Source organism: Saccostrea echinata, unplaced genomic scaffold (assembly GCF_033153115.1).
Source record: "Saccostrea echinata isolate AGI-Se365-2 ecotype Australia unplaced genomic scaffold, CSIRO_AGI_Sech_v1 ptg000030l, whole genome shotgun sequence".
Lineage (NCBI taxonomy): Eukaryota > Metazoa > Mollusca > Bivalvia > Ostreida > Ostreidae > Saccostrea > Saccostrea echinata.
In genome coordinates, this window is record NW_026889779.1 from 2875278 (window position 1) to 2896982 (window position 21705).

Sequence of the window (21705 nt, forward strand, 5' to 3'; positions counted from 1 at the left end):
AATTGTATCTCTTTTATTATTCTTACAAATCTAACCTAAAAATTAAGTCCTGTTAAGTATATTGACTGGAATTTGAACATATTTTGTAAACTTTCTTTGAAAATCTGTCAAGCATTAGGAAAATCGTTGGATACTTGGCATTTTAGACTTTATAATTATCTCTATATATAAATTTTATAAATGATCATGTAGTCATAGGTGACAATTGTGTACATTTATTACTAAATCAAATAATTGTTATTGTATATTAATCTTTTAATATTTGTTTCAGCATAACAGAACCTCTCTACAAATTATTATCCACAAATGAAGATTTTTTGTACACATACTACAATTAATACATTTTTTTCTGATTAAACCAATCTTCTTGGTTTCTCTGGAAATATTTTGGACTTTTGACTTTGAGTGGGAATCTTCAAACTGTTTGTAATTCTGTATATAATCAAATTATTTTGCCATATATTGGCATATAAATTGTATATTATTGTGAGTGTGATGATTGATATGTACAGTGTACTTTGTCTGTTGATTTATGGTACAGTCAAACCTCATTATTAAGGAATCCAATAATTTGGATGCTTCACCTTCAGGACAAAATTTGTGGAGAACAGAATTTACATTTATATTCATCAATTATCCAAACTATGTTTCAGTAATCCGGAACACTTCACTAATCTGGATGATTTGCTGGGAAAGTCCAGTAGCTGGATTAATGAGGTTTGACTGTATTATACATGTAAACTACTGTCTGTTAAATTTCCTGTTGTGGTTGTGATGCTGTTCTACATTTAACATTAATCAAGCTTTTTAAAAAAGGCATCAAAAATAAGAAAGAATTGTAATATATACAAGGAGTGGATGTGTTGTATAAAATTAAGTCGTAAGGAGCAAGGATGAAACTATGTAACTATTGAATTAATTTATCTGCATCTCAAATTAAGCATGTTACTGGATTCTTTCCAACAAAAACTGTATACTTGTCACATTGTGGTTAAGAAGTGATGAGCTGCTAATTTTCATCCACTCTACAATAGTATTGAGCATATGTTTATACAAATGTAGTAGACAAAACAAGATTGAAAAACATTGTTTAGTCCACTCATTTGCAGTTGGTTTCAGTTGTTAATGTATTTTCTGACATTGCAAATAATAATAATAAAGCATGATATTGCTAAAAAGATTTAGATTGTCTGTGCATTGACTCATAAATAGGAGACTTCATAATTCTATAATCATTTATACCCAAAACCTGCCACTGTCTATTATAACAGTGATAATAGACTGCAAGTTTTACTTGGATGAACTTGAATATTCAAAACTGCAACACTTTTGGGTAATATGTATAATAAAAGAATAGCAATACTTTGTTTTCTTTGCATGAAATCACATGAGGTTATGATCCACTTTGCCCTTGTTTAAAATCATAGCATAGACTGACTTCACATTTTACTTAAGCAAACCTTACAGTACATAATACTGCATTTTAGGCAGATATATCCGTACAGTAAATTTTATAAAACTGCATGTTCTTAAAAATTAATTTGGAGTTCACGACATTTTAGAGGTCTTAAATAACTTATCTTTTGCTCCTATGTGCAAAAACAAAGAAAGAAAAGAAATCCAAGAAACCCTGTCTGTTAAATTGCAATCATAAAATGTAAACATTAGGTGGACTTTACCCACCGTGCAGGCTTAGCCATAGTAATTATGCAGTTATGAAGCATGTTAGGCAATTATAGCTATATTGATATGAAAGCATCCTCAGGTAGTGTGGATTTAAGTTTGTTCAAATCACGACCCCCCGGGGGTAGAGTGGGGCCACAGTGGGAATCAAAGTTTTACAGAGTCTATATAGGAAAAAAATCTCAAATACAGCAAACCAATTACCGGTATTAGTCATACTGATATTGAAGCATCCTCAGGTAATTTAGAATAAAGTTTGTTCAAATCATGACCCCTACGGGTAGGATGTAGCCACATTTTTAAAAATCTTCTCTTCAATAACAGCAAAGCCATCACTAGTCATATAAATATGGAAGCATTCTCAGTTAAGATTAAAGTTTGTTCAAATCATGACACCTGGGGGTAGGATGGGGCTACAACAGGGACCAAACTTTTGTATAGGAATATGTAGGAGGAGAAATCTGCTGATGAGAATGGCAGGGCCATATTGACTCAGGTGAGCATTGTGGCCCATGTGCCTCATGTTATTCATAAGTTGATATTTTTATTGATGTCATACATTTATTCCATTCTGGATGTGTAGAGTTCTGTTGTCATGGTGACACATAACAAGAGATGACAATAAAATAAATTACCTTTTATTTCTATCAATAACAGAAAAACAATACATATTCACATAGATATCAAAGATGTGTATAAATATGTTATATACAACAACGAAAGATAACCATAGCAGCCCTGAGGCCTGGCAGAAAAAGGAAAAATTGCACTAATATTGTCTAAGGCTAAAAAGTCCGTGCACTTTACATAAATATTGGCTAATCTCAGTTTATACATTCATACAATAAAAGCAACACATTATATGGCACTTCACGTTTCTCAGCACTGTACATTGACATTGCACAATTGATTTCTCCTGTGTGACTGGACGTGATTCAATAACTTTCTAAATACCTTTTAGTAATTAATGGAAATATGAAAAAGATGTATTGATTTAATCTCCTTAATAAGGTCACATTACTGGAATAACAAAATTTATACAAATGGAATTGTTTAAACATAAGTGATTGCTAGGCACCCTAAGATTAAATATTCAAAGTCAGAGATGCACATGAACAATAATATATTAAGTACCAGGTATTGAAAATGATTTTCCAGTCTACACAAAGGTACACATAACCACACTGAATTTTAAAAGAACAATGTTTTGACGTGAACAATGCATTCTCAGTGAAAGCTCAAAACATTCTGGTCAATTAAAAATGAACCTGACAGTGAAAAAAGCATGCCTTAAACCAACATTAATTTAAAACCTTGATAAAGTTGTTTGTGCTGACTGATTGTATCTGATAATTATGATATGACAGGTGCTCTTGCATTAAGAGCTGGTCTCCTGCAGTGTATGCACAGAAGTGGCTTTGTAACAAGGACAGGTAAAAATGTATCATTTTAACATGCTGCAATATAAATGCACTACAATACTTAACTATTCCTCACATAACTATACCCCCTATGTATGAAGTAGATGATTATTCTATTAAACAGTCTGGATAGGATCATGCAAGGTCAGGGTTTTCCTGTGGGCTACAAAGCTTACCTGGTCTTGTTAGACTTCTTGTGCTTTTTACGACTGTTGTGAAAGGAAAAATTATTTTATGAATGCATTTAAATTATTCAAATTGATGAAAAAATTCAGAAAATTGTAGAATTCAGTAAATATGAACAAGTATCATAAGGCAGAAAATGGAAAGCTTCATGAATAGTGAAAGCAGACAGTTAAAAGTGCAAGGAATGTAGCACTGATGCAATGCTTCCAGAATTTATAAAAATATAACATAGTTCATTATTCAAGACAAAGTATTTTTACAAATATGACAGATCACTATATTATACAAATTAAGGTACATTTTCAGTTGCAAGCCATTTGAAAGAGCTTATCATTAACAATGCAGCTTTGGTTTTCATGCACAATATTTTTTATTACCTGACCATGCTTGTTACTTTTGGCTGTGAAAATCATAAAATTAATTAGTGAACATTGTGAAAAACAGATTTAGCACAAATATGTTATTACACATAAAATAAATTGTGCATCTTAGTGTAACAAAAATACCAGTACACTCACAATTTTAACACAGAGACGTACATTTTCATGTAAAACAGTGAGACAGAAACATATCAACTCTGGTGACTGCTGAACGTACCCAATAGCACCATAAAACAGGTAGAAATATCATAATACTGACTAGTTCACAATTATTGCAAGAACGTTTTTGTACCCCATGTTATTTAATTAACAAGAAATAAGGATTTCAGTGACCAATACATAAACTTTTGGTTAAAAATGGCCTTTTGATAGCCAAGACAAATACGATAACATTTACATACAAATTAAAACATGACAATTGCAAAGTTCATGCACATAAAAGCAGACTGTGATTTTGTAATTAACTGTGAGACAACCACATAAACACCATCCAACAGAAAAGTATTCACCTGAATGGGGCTGGATGTTTGACGATTTTCAGGTGCTCTGCTACAAGCACTTTATCTCTCCTCACTGATGGTTCTCTTTTGGAGGCATCCTTATAAAGTCGTGTCCCCACGGCAATCCCGCTGGGGCGGGGCACGCTGCGGCGAGCCTGGAGAGGGGAGTGTATGTAACTGCGGACAGGACTTGTGGCATGAGGGGCAGATATAGCACTACGAGGGGGCAGCTTCTGTTCTGATCTCCTGGAGCGCCTTGTCAGAAGCTTCTCTGACTTTGTATGTCCGTTAACAAGGTTACTAGCCTCCCCATTCTCATGGTCGCCCTCTATCACTTGCGTCTTGTTTCGTTTCTTACCACTTAGTAGTCCTTTAGCTTGAGCTCTGGCAAGAACATCTTTGGCTGCTTCCTTAGAGTCTTCAGGCTGTTCAACAAAATTTACAGCTTAAAGGTAAAAATAATGATCATTTAAAAGTATTGCATAATTTTCAAAAAGATAAAAAAAATATATGTTTTTTAATCAACTGTAATGACTACATACCTCTCTGGTTACAACAGCAATGAAGCAGCCACTTGTTTTTTCTGTAGGTCGAAATTTGATAAACTTCCCATGAATTCCTATTTTATTGTCTATGGCTTCACTAGAGAAAGGAATGACAGGGGGAACGACTCTGTACGGGTACTTTCTTTGCTGTACCAAATTAATATACTCCACAGCCTTTGATACAACATTTTCATTCTCAACATCATGAATGGAGCGGGTGGTGTACACTACAGCTTGTACTTTTGAAACTGAAAAATAAATTGTTTATATCAACAATATAACTCAGACCCTGATAACCATTTTCTAAAAAAGATGATTTTTCTTTTAATGCATCACAGAATGCTAAGAAATTATATACTTACATTTTAGGGCATGTTTTAGAAGCTCTGTATGTTTCGCTGTCAGATCTCCAAGTTTGCTTAGGCCTGTATCTCCAATAGATAAATCTTTCAAAATTTTCATATCTGCAAAACCCAGAAAAAAAACAAGTCATTACTGTCATCTTAAAAAAAAGCACAGTGTTACTGTCTGTATATTTCCCAATTATATTATAAAATCCATCTAATATGACAGTATACTAACCTTCACCCTCATTGACAATAAAGTCTATTGGATTGGCAATGCCTGATTTACTGCAGTCTGCAGTGATGAGAATGACTTTAGCATTCTTAAATCTGTTATCATCAGGTTCTATATCCAGGAAGTTCTCCGTCATTACTTTAACACCTATAAATTTTATCAATAAGGTATTATAGTGTCTAGTGTTCAGAACTCCCAATTATGGTAAATTTTACAAAAGTATTTACCAATTCTACAAATACTATAACACTATAGCCAAATAAAAAATGTACACATATTAATAAACAAAACAATTACAGGCATATATTTGATTTTGTCGAACACTGTGATCTTTGTCTCGACATTATACTGCTATGTTAAATTACTGAGCAATAATAAAATTTATATAGCAAACTTTTGAATTTATTTTTACAAAGTGTTGTATGGATACAAAATGAAATTTTGTACATACAGTACACTTTTATTTACTCCTTGTGAAATAAATTTTTGTTTGTTTTCATGTTGACATGGAATTGGTTCCATTATATTGGGTGGGAAAATAATTCTTGGCAAACAGATAATGCAAGGCAAATGAATAGATTCCTGTGTTGAATTTATTTAGATCTATCAGACTTATACAAATTACGGCAGAATTTTCAGTTGGTTTGTACTCTTGTTTACACTGACCAAATACACACCACAAAATATCCTTCTTTCCTAACTTTTTTTTACTTTTATTAATCTGTACAATAAGAGGAAGAAAAGTTGCCTGAAAACTTCAGAATTATATGTATCTCTATGCACTTTTTTCAGTATTAAGTCTTGTACTTAGGCATAGATCATATTCCAAACATTTGCTCAAATCGGTCATAAATTGCTAAAATATTTTCAAACAAAATTCATGATTAAGAACACCTATCTAATTTCTCTGCACTGTTTTCACAAAGAACTGGCACTGCATAAGCACAGATTGAGAAGCTTTTATAATGGTTAGAGAAGTTATTGCATGCCAATGAGCAAACAAAAATTGATGAAATTGATTTATAGCAGGGGAATAAACTTATTTTATACTGTGTTAACCAGAAAATTACACATCTTCAATTCTCAACAACTTGAAAGATAATTTATTAAAAATTCGAGTGTTTTGTCAACAGTGGTTTTAAGGAGATAATTTACAGGCTGAAGGTCAGCGATATAGTACTAAATACGGACATCTATCACGGTCAATTATATGAAGATGAACTATCAAAAATTGCTGAGGAGCAGGATGTCTTAAATAAGACCAAAAGCTGGGAACAAAGTGTGAACTGAGCCAGCTGACATTGCTGGTTAATGTCTTCTCCAATACCCCTATTGACATTAGTGAATGATATATGTAATTCTGATTCTCACTACCAATTAGGTAGGCAATTACATGATCAATCATGTGCATTTGTCTCTGCTGGCTAATAAACCTGACAATCAATTAGGACCAAAACAACTGATAAGGGTGCAGGGATGGAGCTCTTTGATTTTTCTCCTGTTTATCACGTATTCTACTGTGTTACCTGGACAGCAAGACCATGTGCACTAACATTAAATAGATTCACTATTTATAACTATCAAATGGGAGACTTTTTCTGGCTCCCATGATAAAAATCAAGTAATTAAGCAAGCCTGATACATTACTGATGAAGGGTCATTACAACCTTAAAGAGGTCAGGGTAGAAAAAGTTAATTAATTATTAATCTCATGTCTATCCTTCTATTGGAATATACTTCTTCCTGAGGGAGTATTGATCTTTTTTTAATTCAGCTTCAACAATTTTTTTGAATTTAATGATAAATAAACAATGAACTCAAAATCTGAATGTTTTGAATGCCAATAAAATCTATATTCTTTGAATTAATATTTTCATGGAGGAAGGTGTTAAATATTTGGATACAAAATAGATTCAGGTTTTAAATTTAATTCACATTTCCTTACTTATTTTTTTCCCTACAAAAAAAGCAATTGAAACCTTCTAAAATATATTTCACAAAAACAATCCTTTTGGGACCAGTGGTGTCCAGATTAGAAAGTTTTAATGTACTCATTTAACTGGGATTTTATCAAAAATATACGTATACCAGAGAATTCTTTATATATATATATTTTGTACAAAGACTTCTTTGTTAAAATAGAAATAAATATATATAAATGATCATGCTGACCTTTAACCCCAAGTTTTTCCATGTTGTCCCTGACTTCTGTGGGATTTTTAGCACCGAATGCCCAGATATGGCTATGGTTGTCTGCCTCTAACAGACTGGCAATGTGAGCAGTGGTCATTCCAGATCCAACATTGACATGAATGACGTCCGCATCCTCCCCAACCAAGTATTTCACAGAATGGGGGGCAATACTGCTAGACTTATCCTGAAAGACAACAGATTCATTGGGTAAACTGATATAGTTTGGTGCAATATAACAGAACAGAATTTGGTTAAATAGACATCATTTATATATCTGCCAACTAAAACTTCACTCAACTATACTATTTTGCCCTGCAAAAGAGCAGTGCTGCAATTATTGTTAGAGGTTTTTTGGACAATTATTCTTTGGTCCTTGCCTACCTGCAGGACTAACTTTCCTGTTGTAACAAGGTAATTCTGGACCAGGTCATTGGCACACTCTGAAGAGAACATCAATACATCATGACACAAAGAGTCCACGCAGAACATCTTCCCTTCCAAAGCATCATCAGAACTCACTAATCTGTAGTGATCCTCTTTTAAGGCATCTAGCACCTCAGACATACTGAAATACAAGAGAATCTCTTTAGTATATTTTTTTCTTAAAGAATATAAATTATACAGTATTATGAATTATTTCTTTTTTAAATCTTAACTAATTTGTAGGCACTGTAACATTATAATAATTTATGGACTGATTTTACGATTGTCTTTTGTGATATTTTGCTAACTAATTTTGCATGTGCAAGAAATTGAACAATTCTGTGAAGCATCTCCATGACATTTCTGTAGTCCACTGTAACAGCAAACAGGATAATCCATAAGAAGTTCAGATGTTGAAAAACTTAGTAAGACCTTTATGTGTTGAAGGTATTATAAGAAACTTGAGATTTCAATTTACATTGCAAATGAACACCCTAAGCCACTTTTCTCTGGTCAAATATTAGGAAGGCCTTTAAAGTAAAGATCTAATTATAAAAATATTGACATTTGAAGCTACTTTGTGAATATAGAAGTTTATACATACAGTGAAACAACAGTGGTGTTTTAAAGGGTCAGCAGAAAATCTATTCTTAAGTTTTTAATCAAAATATGATTTGAATTTTTTCTTAAAATCAATATCCAACATTCAAGACTCTGCAGGATTCAATGTTTTAATGGCTTGAGTTCTAACTGTCCCTGTAATTGATTCTTGGCATTTAGATGCCAGTAAAACTGAGAGCAAGAAGAGTTGAAGGTCATTGGCTTACTTTGACTTTCTGTGGTTGACCCAGCCATACACTGGCATTGTGCTTCTTAGCTCCTCTTTGCTCCTCACTGTGTCTGGGAGAAGATGGTCCAGAGAGGGGGCCTCGGCCTTAATTCTGTGTCGGGCCAGAGCAGCATTTAGGTGGGTCTTACATTCCAGAATGGACTGTTCTATCTCTAGGAGGTCAGGAAGGGTTGTTTCTCCAGGAAGGGGGGTTCTCTGTTGAAACTTTCGACCTTGAAAATCACACAGCATCACCATCACAAGGCCACTGTCCTCAACAAACTGTAAATAGTAACACCTTAATATAAACATTTAGTAAGCTAAGTTCATGCCTATGAATAATGAAGTTAGTTTTGTGGATGACAAGAGTGAAGAAAAATGTTATAGGTGTACTCTCACAATTCCTAACTTTACGATCAGAGATAATCTTCTTGTATAGCATTTTATTTGAAATGTTTGTTCCCTATCAAAATCAATGTAAATTTTTGTTTACATTGACATCTTGAGAAAGATTATGCAAACTTCCATATACGGTAATAAAATTGAAAATATGCATGATAAATGCTGTATTGATAATGGTTTGATGTGGGTAAATGTCCTGAAGTAAACGCCTCTATAACATGACAACGATAACAGAGTCCTCCTTGATTATTTCCACGACTGTTCATTGATCTCTCTTTTATATCAGTCAAATCATAATACCTCAAATATCTACAGAAGCGTTGCTATGAAAATCATGTTCAATATTGCATTTTTCACCAGGCATTTCAGATCCCTGACTTTGTAATTATATCATTTTTTCATCTCTCTCACTGGCTTTAGGGTCAATCATGAGATACCCGACTGGTGCAGCAAGCAAACACCATTTAGTAATGGTTTGCTCTTATCAACCAAGGTTTTGTATCGTATTATTAAAGTTAAAAATTGATTTTACTTTTCATGTGGTGTCACATTGATATTTTCAAGTTCTTTTGAAATCTGTTAATGATTGTAACATTCATTAACTATCTCACTGGGTATTGATTGATTTCTTTCGAATGACATTCACTGAATGTATCTAAAATTAAAAATAGAATTGATTACTTCCTAACAGTCACATGCAGTAGTTTGTTAATTTTTGGCCCCTTTTGCAGCACCAACTTTCCTTATCTTATATTGGAAAAACTATTTGTTATTACAAATGTTCAAACAAGTTTTCTATTAAAACACTTCCCTTAACTGCTGTTTTACAAGGTTCTCCATTTACAAACCACATTAAACTTTGTTAGCTTTTTAGCAGTGCCATTATTTCAGAATCCCCAGGCACTTAGACCTTTTTCTGAAAGCATTAGTTCGTCAATAATTTTTCTAATGCAATCACATTACCTTGCATAATTAGAGTGTGAATGAACAGATAAATCAGTTTGGATTTAACCTAGTATATGACTTAAATTAATTATGACTACATTGAATATAGTATGTACCAAAAATTACTCACAATAAACATCCAATACATTAGTCATGTTACATATTAATTATCTTTGCATCTCATAGGTGAAATGAATTTGTGTATTAAGGAAAAATGATGAAAAAAGCAGATTCTGCATATATAACCTGATTTTGGAAACCAACACAAAGGGGCTTAATTAATGAAAGTTAAATTACCACAACCAATGTTAAGAGTGAATTAAGAAATTGTGAAGAAGTGAATTAAGAAACTGGTGCTTTCTTTGTGAGACTATCCATTTTATGTATATCAACATGTCCCTTTATTAGAACTATATATAGGTCTAAAAAGGTGTAAATAAGAAACTCCAGATTTCAATAATTATTTCCCTTCACTCAATTTGTTTTTCTTTTAAAAAATATTCTCTCTCTCTCTCTCTCTCTCTATATATATATATATATATTCCAGTAGTGATTAAAGCTTCACATATTAATGATAGAAAACAGCAGAGTATATGTAACAAGTCGTACCTCTGGAAAGGTAGAGAAGAAAGCGCAGTCCTGGAGTATCTCTTCAAACAATAGCTGATCTGTAAAACATAAGGAATGTAATCTAACTAATAGACAAAATCCAAAATGAAAACTTCCTGATTCATATAATAAGCATGCATGTGCAAACTTTTACATGTTTCATAATAGGTTATTGGTTCCCCAAAAGTAAAACAGGTAATAAAAAATTACCCTAAATCATCTTTTAAAAAAAACAAAATTGGTCAAATATTTATAACCTGTGGCCAGGAGTGTTTGTTTTTTTTTTTCAACTTTCCCCTCCTTTTCAATTACAAAATTTCAGCTTGAAGTGAGCAATAGTGACAAGGCTTCCAGCAGGTTTATAATAAACCAACAGTGGGACCTTAGAACAATAAGAACTCAAAACACTGTTTCCCAAAACACAGAGCCCTTGACTCAATCTGCCCTGGTTGATAGTTGGGTTTGCAATATCTTTGGGCCACAGTGTTTAAATTGCAACTCTTGTGGGGTCTTTGGGTCCCAAATATAAATCTTTATTTCACTCCACACATTAAAATATATGAAATATATTTATAAACATAACATATAAAAATGTGAAGGCTTTCTGGATTTTCTATCATTATAAATGTCAAGAAGTTCTCACTAGGAAGTGATCCTGGACGCTAATATTTCTGGAGACACAACTTGTAGATTATACCTATCACTTTCAAAGAAGTTCATGGAGTATTGTGCAAACACTTCGATGGGAAAGCTATTTCAATTATCATTCATTGGGAGGATTATTCTATTGTAGTGGTATCAGCATGCTGACCAAACTGTAGGTCATCTTCCAGTGCACTGCAACCTTTCAGCTGGCCATTCGGTCACTGCTGTATAGGTGGGAATTTTATCACTGGTTGCTGGTGGTGAATTTGACAGTTGATCCCTTTTTTGTGGGAAACTTTATTACTGCCTTAAACTCAAAATTTGAGTTTGCCATCATGCTTAAGAGCCGTCATATTAAAATGTCTTGGAGTCGGAGGATTATACACATATTTGTTGCAAATCATGTTGCTTTGTCGAGATATGTGAGGACATAAGTCGTTTTTCTTTTGCTTAGCTAAACATAAATATAAGTATAAAAATATAATTATTCTACAGAATGAAAAAAGGATGAATGATAAGACCTTGTGAAATTTATAGTTATATTCCTTTCATGACATTTATTTTATTGCTATAAGTGTTTTTCTTTAACCAAAACAATTTGAAAGGAGGGGAAAGAAAAAGGTTTTTAATTTTACCTTAAGAAAGCTCTATATCTTAAATGTTTAATTCTTCCCTATCCTTTGATTTAGTCTGTGACTTATTTTTCTTGTGGACAAAGCAGAATACTGATTTTTTTTCCCCATCAAGATTGGAATATAATGTTCTGGCAATCTTGACCATTATACCCATTTGTTGAACTAGAGAGATAATTTCAAGCACTTGTTTTATTCTGTGTCATGTTATCAAAACCTTTGCTTCAAACTCTCATAAAAGTCCAAGTCAACTGGTGACACCGAAGTCTTTAATGATTTCAGATACCCAGCCCTCTTTGAGACTGTACCATCTTGTGGAATTTTGATGGATGTTGATCAGTTCTTTATACGTAAGGTCACATCTTAAAAATGTAAGAGGGATCAAAGTTTTCCTAGAGATCAATCACAGTGCCAAATATTTGGCTTCTGTAAAATTTAAATGTTTGATAAGTTGCAAATACAGGTCTAAACACAAGGGTGTGCAGGACCAACCGTTAATCTGGTGATTGACCGTAAAATGATAAGTCTGATCGTGCATTGGGGTAAAGCACTCGGTTTTTAATAAAACCCACACTGTAAATAAACAAGCCCCTTATTTCAATTAAGAGTAAACAACAATGTTCTATACAATTTTCTTGACAGTGTCCACTAGAACAGATGATGTTTTGTGTTGTCCAGTTTGGAATAACCAATGATGTCACCTGATAAGATTATAATGTTTCATCTATTACCATGACTACAAGGACATGTCATGTAAATATCAGAATCGCATTGTCCTCTGAAGCATTTCCAAACAGTCTCTCAAGTATTTTGTCATCAATTTTAACTCTCTCTTAAAGGAAATGGTTATACTGATGTACATGTAGTTATACATTAATTCTGATAAAATATACATTAGATTCTTGATTTATTTCATGTGGTAGTCATATCAGCAATTATATCAGAAAAAATATTGTTTCAGTATGATTAATTCATAATTTTGATATATGATACACAGTAAGTACGTCCTATAATTTAAAGTCAATATTTTTAAGTACCGGTAGTTCAATACTAGATCAAAAGATAAAATCAAAACTAATGGTATGTGGGGCTTTTTTTGCGCACAATTCTACCAGAGACCAGAATTAATCCCTCTGATAGTGTGAGGAAAAACCGACTTGGATGAAAATCAATGTGGAAGGCATGAAATTTCTGTGAAAAAACATGTCTAATGAAGGAGTCAGAAAGTGTAGAACATTACTCGCAGTAAATAGTACAGGGCTCACAAAGGACTATCACAATGTCTTTGGTTCCATTTGTAATCAACAAACAATGACTTTCTCAAGATCTATAGAGAACTTCATTTTTTATACATGTTTGATAGGTCCAAAGGATGATCAAAAGAAAGCTTTATTGTAATGGGTTGAGCATTACTCGATGCTTCACGGCTCTTATAGTTCTAAGGTGTGCACCTCAGTCAATATGTCAAACTCATCAATGTTTTCATGAATTCTTAAAGTGACCTCAGCTCTAACATTCTGTGAAATTAGCTAGGTTAAGCCTAGCTGAACTTAAAGGAGACTGAAAAGTCTTGAGGGATATTACAAAATAATGAACCCTTGTAAAAATCACCATTGATATACATGTATGGATATCAAAGGTTTAACTCAATTCCCTACTCCCTAAATAGGTTAACTTTTCAATGGCTCTAGCTTTCCAATTTTCTGATTCATTAACTGTTTGTAGTATATTTAACTTGTATACAGGTTTATAAACATTCAATGTCATTAAGTAATCCATTCATCCCAACAATTCATTCTTTTGAAACTTCCATGCAGGAGAAAACGTTCAAATCATTATACTTGAATAGTAAAGAAAACATTGAAATGATTAAATAAGAACTGGTTAAAGAAACTTCATATTTTTATCAAAACTTTCCGATTTTAAGAATAAAAAAATTTTCAGTTTAAGAAGACTCTTTTTAAACCAGTCATTGAAATTATCACACTGTAAATTTAAAATGAGTTTTATTTTGTGCCATTTTCATTCTAAATGTTACAATCAGTTCAATAAAAGTTTCCCCCCTGGTCCACTTTCTGGTCAGATTTAGCTTCTTACTGAATCATATTAAAAAGCTCCACATTTATTTGAGTGGGGCATAAACTTAATAAAGGGGGATTTGGTGTATCCTAATACGGCATTTGTTATCAGTCCCCTGAGCCTTTAATTGCAATATAAGTTAAACTGTGTATTTTATTCATAATCTGTGCTATGTACACTCAAATAATACTCTCTCTCTCACTGGGAGCAGTTGTATACCATTGCTGCCTGAAGGATTTAATTTAAGATTAATTCCTGTACTTATTAAATATTACTTATTAATGAATCATGGGATGAGTAACTAATTAAACAAATTCAAATGAACTCCATAAACTCTACTCAACATTGCTGATTAATTAAATTACAGGACAGGGGCAGTTGCCATGGAAAAGGAATAAACATATCCAGGTTTTTAATGTTCAAGGCATCAGAAATATAAAATAGCTGAAAAAGTGCTGGTGTTTTTAGTTTTCAAATTAAATCATATAATGCCACAAATTATTCCAATTCATAAGGTTGGGAAAAAACAGAAGAATAAAAACAATTCTTTTACTCAATAAAGAACCAAAGAGTAACAATGCTTAAAACACTTTTTTTTCTTAACAATGGATAATAACTCATATGATAAAGGACATATTTGTAATTTAAATAAGCCATATTAAAAGAATTTGACTTACATTTGAGGGTGGAAAATGCCAGTTCAAAGGCCAGTCTTTTATCCTGGTCATTAGAGAAGTAAACTTGGGGTATATCTCTCTCTGATAGAGCAGCCTTATTCCTCTTTTTGAGGTATGGATTCTCTCTTTCCTCCAGACTCTCATGTCTCAGAGCTGAGAAAATTTTGCTGGCATTATTGTATGTCTGGTGGCTGTAAAGACAGGGTTCTTTGTAGAAGAACTGGAATCTCACATCTGAATCAGAACCATTAACAAGTTCTCCCTCTGAGTCTTCAGTCATCTTCATACGCATTTTTACTGTATCTCTCATCACACACCGGCTGTAACGAGAGCTTGAGGGACGGTCTGAAGGGGGGGCATGGGGCAGAAACTGTGAGGTTATCCTATTCTGCCCTGACACAGGTTTTCTTTGCAGTAGCACAGATTCAGCAGTAGGCGGCATTATGGTTAATATTAAACAGCACTAGGAAAATGTAACATCAAGTAATTGATCAAGGAGCACAATTTATCCAATCGTTTACCTGGCCAGGTATATATGGCAGGTAACAGGTGTCAATCAAACACTTTCAAAGGAGATTTAATACCTATAGGCGGAAAGACCAATTGTTATCAAATTTATATTTAGCAGTTCTAGAAACGGAATTCTGTTTTGACGTTTAATCTTTGTTGACCTGAAAGTAAAATAAATACGATTATGTAAAGTTCTTAATCAGACTGTAGAGGGTATTGGTAAATATTGAGTATCCACCATGCTCTAAGTACACTCTGGATGAAACAAAGCTGGTATTGTTATCATGATGACTTCATTTAGAATTTCCAACAAGGGATAAACACATCAGATATGATATTGTCCGTGATCAGGAACCCCCCATTGTCCAGTCACTGATATTCTTTATATGAAAAACCAGTGACTCTTTAAGAGTGTTTAAAATGACGCATCTCGCTGAACATGAAAAACAGGGTTGAACGAATAAAACTAACAGACATCATACATATAAGTATTTAAGTTCTTTGTATAAATTGGTGCTCTATTTAAAGGTATAAGAACCCTTTCATAAACGTTTGTAAAAGGATGTTCAGAAAACATTCAATTAGATGAATAAGTAAGCAGTTCACGGAACTCAAATTTAATATATGACGCATTTTATAGAAGGGTACTTAACTATAATTGCAAACAGATCATAAAACTCAAAAATCGAAAGTTTTAAAGAACTAAAAGAATTTATGACAACAATAAAAGAACGTTTTCAATCCAAAAAAGGAAAATTATAATGATTGAAATGAATAAAGTTAAATAAAGATAGTTCTTGCGTAAATATCATTATTCAGATAGTTATCAAAATGCAGAGCAATTTCCTATTTATATCTTTCAGTAAAAACCTTTTTTTCATTTCTTTTTTCTTCGTATGATGAGGCAAATAAAAATAAAATTGAGTTTTTCAAAACATGTCATTATTATAAATCAACAAATGGATTCTATTTTCTAGTCTGTCATCCTATATGATGAAATATGATTTATAACTGAATACAGTATTTTAAACAATTCTACTTCAAATTAAAATTACATTACATGTAAATTGATTTTATTTTAGAGATCAAATTCAGACTTGTAGGCATCCATTTACATTTTTTGAAAGGTGTATGCTGAAACCCTCTTTAGCATTGAAATACATGTACATACTGTAAACCAACCATCATTCACAACAACTTTTAAAACATTTATTTAATATGATTTGTCAGTTTGGAATCGATCCACTAAAACTAAATTTTGTTACTAAGGAGATATAAACAATTAAATAAATATTTGCACCAATAAATATTTGTAAGAAAAGCAAGGTCCCAAATCTTGTGGATATACATTTCTTGCACCAATTAAAAACTGGTTACGGTATACAAACCAAATCACATTTGTCCATTGAGCCACAACATTCAGATAAGTAACACAATGTAATACCGATATTTTAACAAGAGAAACAGTTCCTATAAAATAAAAAATAAAATGTAAAAGCTAAGATAAATCAGATTAGTTAAAAAATAATTAGTTTGCTCTGTTTTGAGTTGTTTTGGGGTTTAGCTTGTAATAATTTTACATGTAGCTCTGAGGGAAATTTCAAGATGAACATTCTTAGGCTTTGACAGGCAAAAGGATGTATTCCCGATTTTCAAAAGAATTGACTTATAGGAGAGAACAATTTCCAGAAAAAGGTCACATTTCAAAATTATAGTTCATTAGTTATTTTCTACCATAAATAATTTCTCTTTGAATCTAAAATTTATTACTTGCAATTTTAGAATTAACCCTCAAAGTTGGGTAAACAACATTCTCCCCATTTAAAGCACCAATTTTTGCATGATTTTTGGCCTAGAAGTCCTTCAGGGCAGGTCTGTCCCTGAATGAAATTATAATATGTTGATCGATGAGAACTAAGGAATTATCTAAAATAGGTCACCCCTGCCCTGGGGTCGAAAATCACCAAAAAAAAAACTAAAACATAGGTAATCAAAGATTACTAAGCTCACCTCGACGAATGTTATCTATAAGTAAGGCAAATCTCACATCATATTTTTTTCCTAGTTAGTGTACATCCCAAGATTAATATATCCATCAATATTAGATTCAGAATCCAAAGCAAGTCTGGAAGTGTCCATCTCTAGATACATCATCATCCATGCTAATTTGGTTAAAATATGGCTAAAATTCACTCATGGAAAATCTAGGTCAGATCCAGAATCCGAAGCAGGTTAGTTAGTGTACATCCCTAGATGCATCATCCATGCACGTTTGGTCGAGGTAGGGCTTACAGTTCCTTGGGAATGGACCTGCTCCAAAAAAACTTTAACCTGGTCACTCATCTGGAAAATCTAGGTCAGATCCAGCATCTGAAGCAAATATGGTAGTGTCCATCCCTAGATGCATCATCCATGCAAGTTTGGTCAAGGTAGGGCTTATAGTTACTTGGGAATGGACCTGCTCCAAAAACTTTAACCTGGTCACTCATCTGGAAAATCTAGGTTAGATCCAGCATCCGAAGCAAGTGTGGTAGTGTCCATCCCTAGATGCATCATCCATGCAAGTTTGGTCCAGGTAGGGATTATAGTTACTTGGGAATGGGACCTGCTCCTAAAACTTTAACTGGGACGCCGATGCTAACGCCGACGCCGGGGGTATAGCATAAGTTCATCTCCACTTCGTCGAGGTGAGCTAAAAAATAAGGAAACTGTTTTTGACAACCTGGTTCATTTATACTGACTTATATAGACAGAATAGCTCAAAAACTTGGACTGCTGGCTCTTGAAGCCAAATTTTTTTTAGGGTCTGGTTCAAATTCACCTGGCACAATACTTTTACAGATTTTAAATACTCACTTTATCAAACACTACTTTAATTGTATTCAACAGGGGTTTGTGTGTCTTACTTCAATTATCTGTCTTTAATGCATGTTCATTTTTTATATAAAAGACATTAAAGAAAAAGCAAATCGTAAATTTTATATATAAACAAAACGCAGTCAGTGGAACAGCAACTATACCTAAGTCAGTGTAGAACATTTTCTTCAAGGACAAGAATTGTTTACTCTTTGTAACAGTGTTACTCAAAACAGGCATTCTCATCTGCAATGAGCTTCAATGGATTACTGTTGTATATACTTTTTAATTAATTTGATACCTTGGAATTTTATCAGTTCAGTGTATTTGGTTTTATTCCATCTATATTACTAGTACAAGTTTGTCTATTTAGGTTGAACAAATATATAGTGCTTGCATTAATATTTAAATTTTATTAAATATAGTATTTCCAACTTTTGAAGTCAATGGTCTAAATTCAGATCACAAGCCTTTAAACAATGGGGCTACATATCAGAGACTGTACTCCTTGGATTTCACTTACCGTAAGTTTTGGGGTATATGTCGATGGGTTATATAGGTCGAAAGGCTCATTTTCAGCCGTAATTTTTAAAAAATCCTTAGATAGGACGATTTGGAAGATAGGACGAGGCTTTGTTTATCGACTTTTTAGAGATTCTTACATAGAAACTACGTATCAGAACATGTAAAGGTTTTTAACTTAACCCGTGATATTAACGTATGAAGAAAATAAACTGGTATTTTTATGAGTACAGCATTTTAATAGTGTTTTATACAAACATAGTTAAATCTTCCTAGAATTGTGATATAACGTATTTTCTCCAACTTGCCTGTTCAACGCCATCGTTGTTTGACTCTGTCGTTAAACACATAAATACGGTAGTATACAACAGCTATAATTAGGGAAATACCCGAAATCAAACAATAATCATTTCCATTTTAGAACATCGTGGACACATTCTTTTATTCCGACATTATTTACCGGGGTACAATATTAAGTGCGATGACCGCCATTTTTATATTTCTTGTCCAGGGATTTGCTAAAACACGCAAATGACTATTACATGTAACAGTGCGCAAATGAAATTAATCATATTAACATGCTATAATTTTGCTTGAGATATTGTTGTAAAAATAAATTTAATTGAGAGTACATTAGCAATTTAACAGTCATCAGGAATTTCACAGTTTTGTTTGTTCAATGATGTATAGCACTAATACCCCTGCAACGGCACGTGGATCCGTTAATCACGCCCCGCAGGTGTTTAAACCAACAGGTGTTAACACCTTCGTGTACACAGTGTATATCCCTCTATCTGTCAGACAATTAAAATTCTATTAGAAGCCAATCTTTGTATAATTCGGTGTACCCTTTGGGATATAAAACAGAATAGTTATGACTAGCGGTATATTTGGTAAATAATTTTAGGAATTTACTGGCAACTTTATTTCACACATTTTACATTTAAATAAATATCACAAGACAATGAAAAATATTTAGGTGTAGTATTTAAATTAATCGTTACAAATAAATGGTAAAAAAAAATACAATTGCGATTGTGAAAACTCCTCCGTATTTTAAACTGATACGGTTGCGGTTTTATTTTTAGTAAACGATTGCGACTTCCAACTTCACAAGATGGACACAGCATGTTGTAAATATACTTTGAGACATTATTGATGATATAATAAGTTTTTTTGTACATCGACGGATATTTAATGAACTTTTTTTGTAAGAAATCAATGGAATAAATATTTAATTCTTTATTGTTTATTATTTTTTTCTCGGTAAAGTAATTTTAAAAAATACGAAAATGGCACAGATTTGCTTTAAAATTGACGTGAATTTTACTGATTTTGGGGCATTTTTCGTAAACTTGGGCCTTAGATAGGTCGATTCGTTAAATAGGACGACCCCAGCGGTTCTGAGAAAAAAAGTATCGTCCTATCTTCCAAAACTTACGGTATATTATTTGTATACATCAATGACATGTTTTTATTATTTCTGTGTAAAATACATGCACACCAAAAAGAGAATTATTAAAATAGATATCACCATTATGATGAAAAGTAAAAGAAAAAAAAAATCAAAAAAGCTTTTCAAGAAAACAAACTCAAAATGTGTCAACAATAAAAATTAAGCTACATCTAGGTAAGGTATATAAAAATCTTCCTCCTATCTCTACATACTACATGCATTGACTAGAACTAAAATGATCTAACTATGAGAAACAAATAACTACATGTATTTAACCTAAAGTCATTGATTGGAATGGAAATCGATAAGATTTTTGTAAAGACTAAAACCAATCCTGGCCCTATAGGTCTGTGCTCCATCTAAAATAATGTGATCCTTTCAGCAAAAAATGAAGTTCTTGCTGCAATAAAGTTCTATATTAATTTCTTGTCCTCAAACTCAATTTTTGACATTTTTTATCAAGTTTATTCCATTTTTATTTCACAATTTTATAATAAAAAAAAGGAACTGAAAAAATTTTGGTATGCAATAGAGTGTTTGTCCTTGTTAAAACTAAAGGGGATGTAGAATAAATTGTGCTGTATTGACTCAGAATTATATGCTTCTACATCTTAAAGGCAGAAGTATTGTGCATTGATAAAAAATGATTTTCTTCCTAATGTCATTTAACAAACACAGGGAGAAATCTTAGTACAGTACAACTCAGTTATAATGAAGTCTATAGGGGCCCTGTGAATTAACTTCACAATATCCATATTTTATTATATCTATATACTGAATTTGTTAAAGTATATATAGCAAATTTGCAATTTACCTGTTTTCCTTCAAGTATTACTACCAAATACGTTCAGAGAAGTATTTAATTCAAATCTTATTTTGGAGAACTTATATTAAATTTCAAATAACTAAAGAATAATAATGCCAGTTCATTATTTCAAATATCTAGATCTTAGAAAATTTGCTACAAAAGATATAAATTTCATTATTTTCAACCTCTGCTGGACACAAAATCAATTTACAATATGTGTTAATTCATAATACCAGAGTTCCTTATAACCGTGGAATTTCAAAAGGAATTGTTAAGCATTTTGCCCGGGATCCAAAAATAGTGAAATACTTTGCTGTATCTATATATTTATTATAATATCCATGTTCGTATTAAACTCAAGCAATGCCTAAAGACAAAGAGAATGCAAAAAAGATGCTGGCAGAATCTAAAAGGAGTAAGAGGGGAGTTATTACTTGTAACAACCTGTCCTGAAGCCTACTGCTGCAGAATGCTTATTTCCCAAGGATTACCAATTACTGGGGGTATTTTACAGTTTTACATAAAGTAAATTAAACATTATTTAGATACTATGCAACTTCATCATTTTCTGAAATTGTATATGCATATACCTACCTACATATACTTGAAATTTGTAGAAGTTGGCTTTGAAATAGGAGAATCTTGTTTACCTACAGATATATAAACAGTAGATATTGCAGAATGGATAGTAAAAGGTTTAAACCTATTAAATATCTATAAATGTCTTTTACGTAAATTTGACATCATTAATGAAATTCAGTATAAAGCATTGAATTGTAATGTTGATCCTACTTTAATTTAATAACACATAATCATAAACATTTA

General features: G+C 32.5%; 1 protein-coding gene across 2 annotated transcripts; it reads right to left on the reverse strand.

Annotated features, from left to right (window-relative positions):
• Positions 1–2305: 2305 nt before the first annotated feature.
• On the reverse strand, positions 2306–21518 carry LOC133197109 (putative methyltransferase NSUN7). 2 transcript variants are annotated; one of them, XM_061332957.1, is made up of 11 exons: positions 21475–21518; positions 14729–15312; positions 10696–10754; positions 8738–9021; positions 7869–8052; positions 7467–7671; positions 5298–5441; positions 5078–5179; positions 4713–4963; positions 4180–4595; positions 2306–3690 (listed from the first exon to the last, which is right to left on the reverse strand). In XM_061332957.1, the coding sequence occupies exons 2-11, from the start codon at positions 15168–15170 to the stop codon at positions 3681–3683; spliced, it is 2097 nt and encodes a 698-aa protein (XP_061188941.1). In that variant the 5' UTR covers positions 15171–15312; positions 21475–21518; the 3' UTR covers positions 2306–3680. The 2 variants fall into 2 exon arrangements, with proteins under 2 accessions (XP_061188941.1, XP_061188940.1); XM_061332956.1 differs by having other exon boundaries at positions 14729–15399.
• Positions 21519–21705: the final 187 nt, after the last annotated feature.

Excerpts from the sequence above, each read along its gene's own strand:
- LOC133197109 (XM_061332957.1), bottom strand. The coding sequence starts at position 15,170 with ATGCCGCCTACTGCTGAATCTGTGCTACTGCAAAGAAAACCTGTGTCA. Across the intron at positions 10,755-14,728 it reads GGCATTTTCCACCCTCAAAT|ATCAGCTATTGTTTGAAGAG; the intron begins GTAAGTCAAATT and ends TATGTTTTACAG. Across the intron at positions 5,442-7,466 it reads GGAAAAACTTGGGGTTAAAG|GTGTTAAAGTAATGACGGAG; the intron begins GTCAGCATGATC and ends TAAAATTTATAG.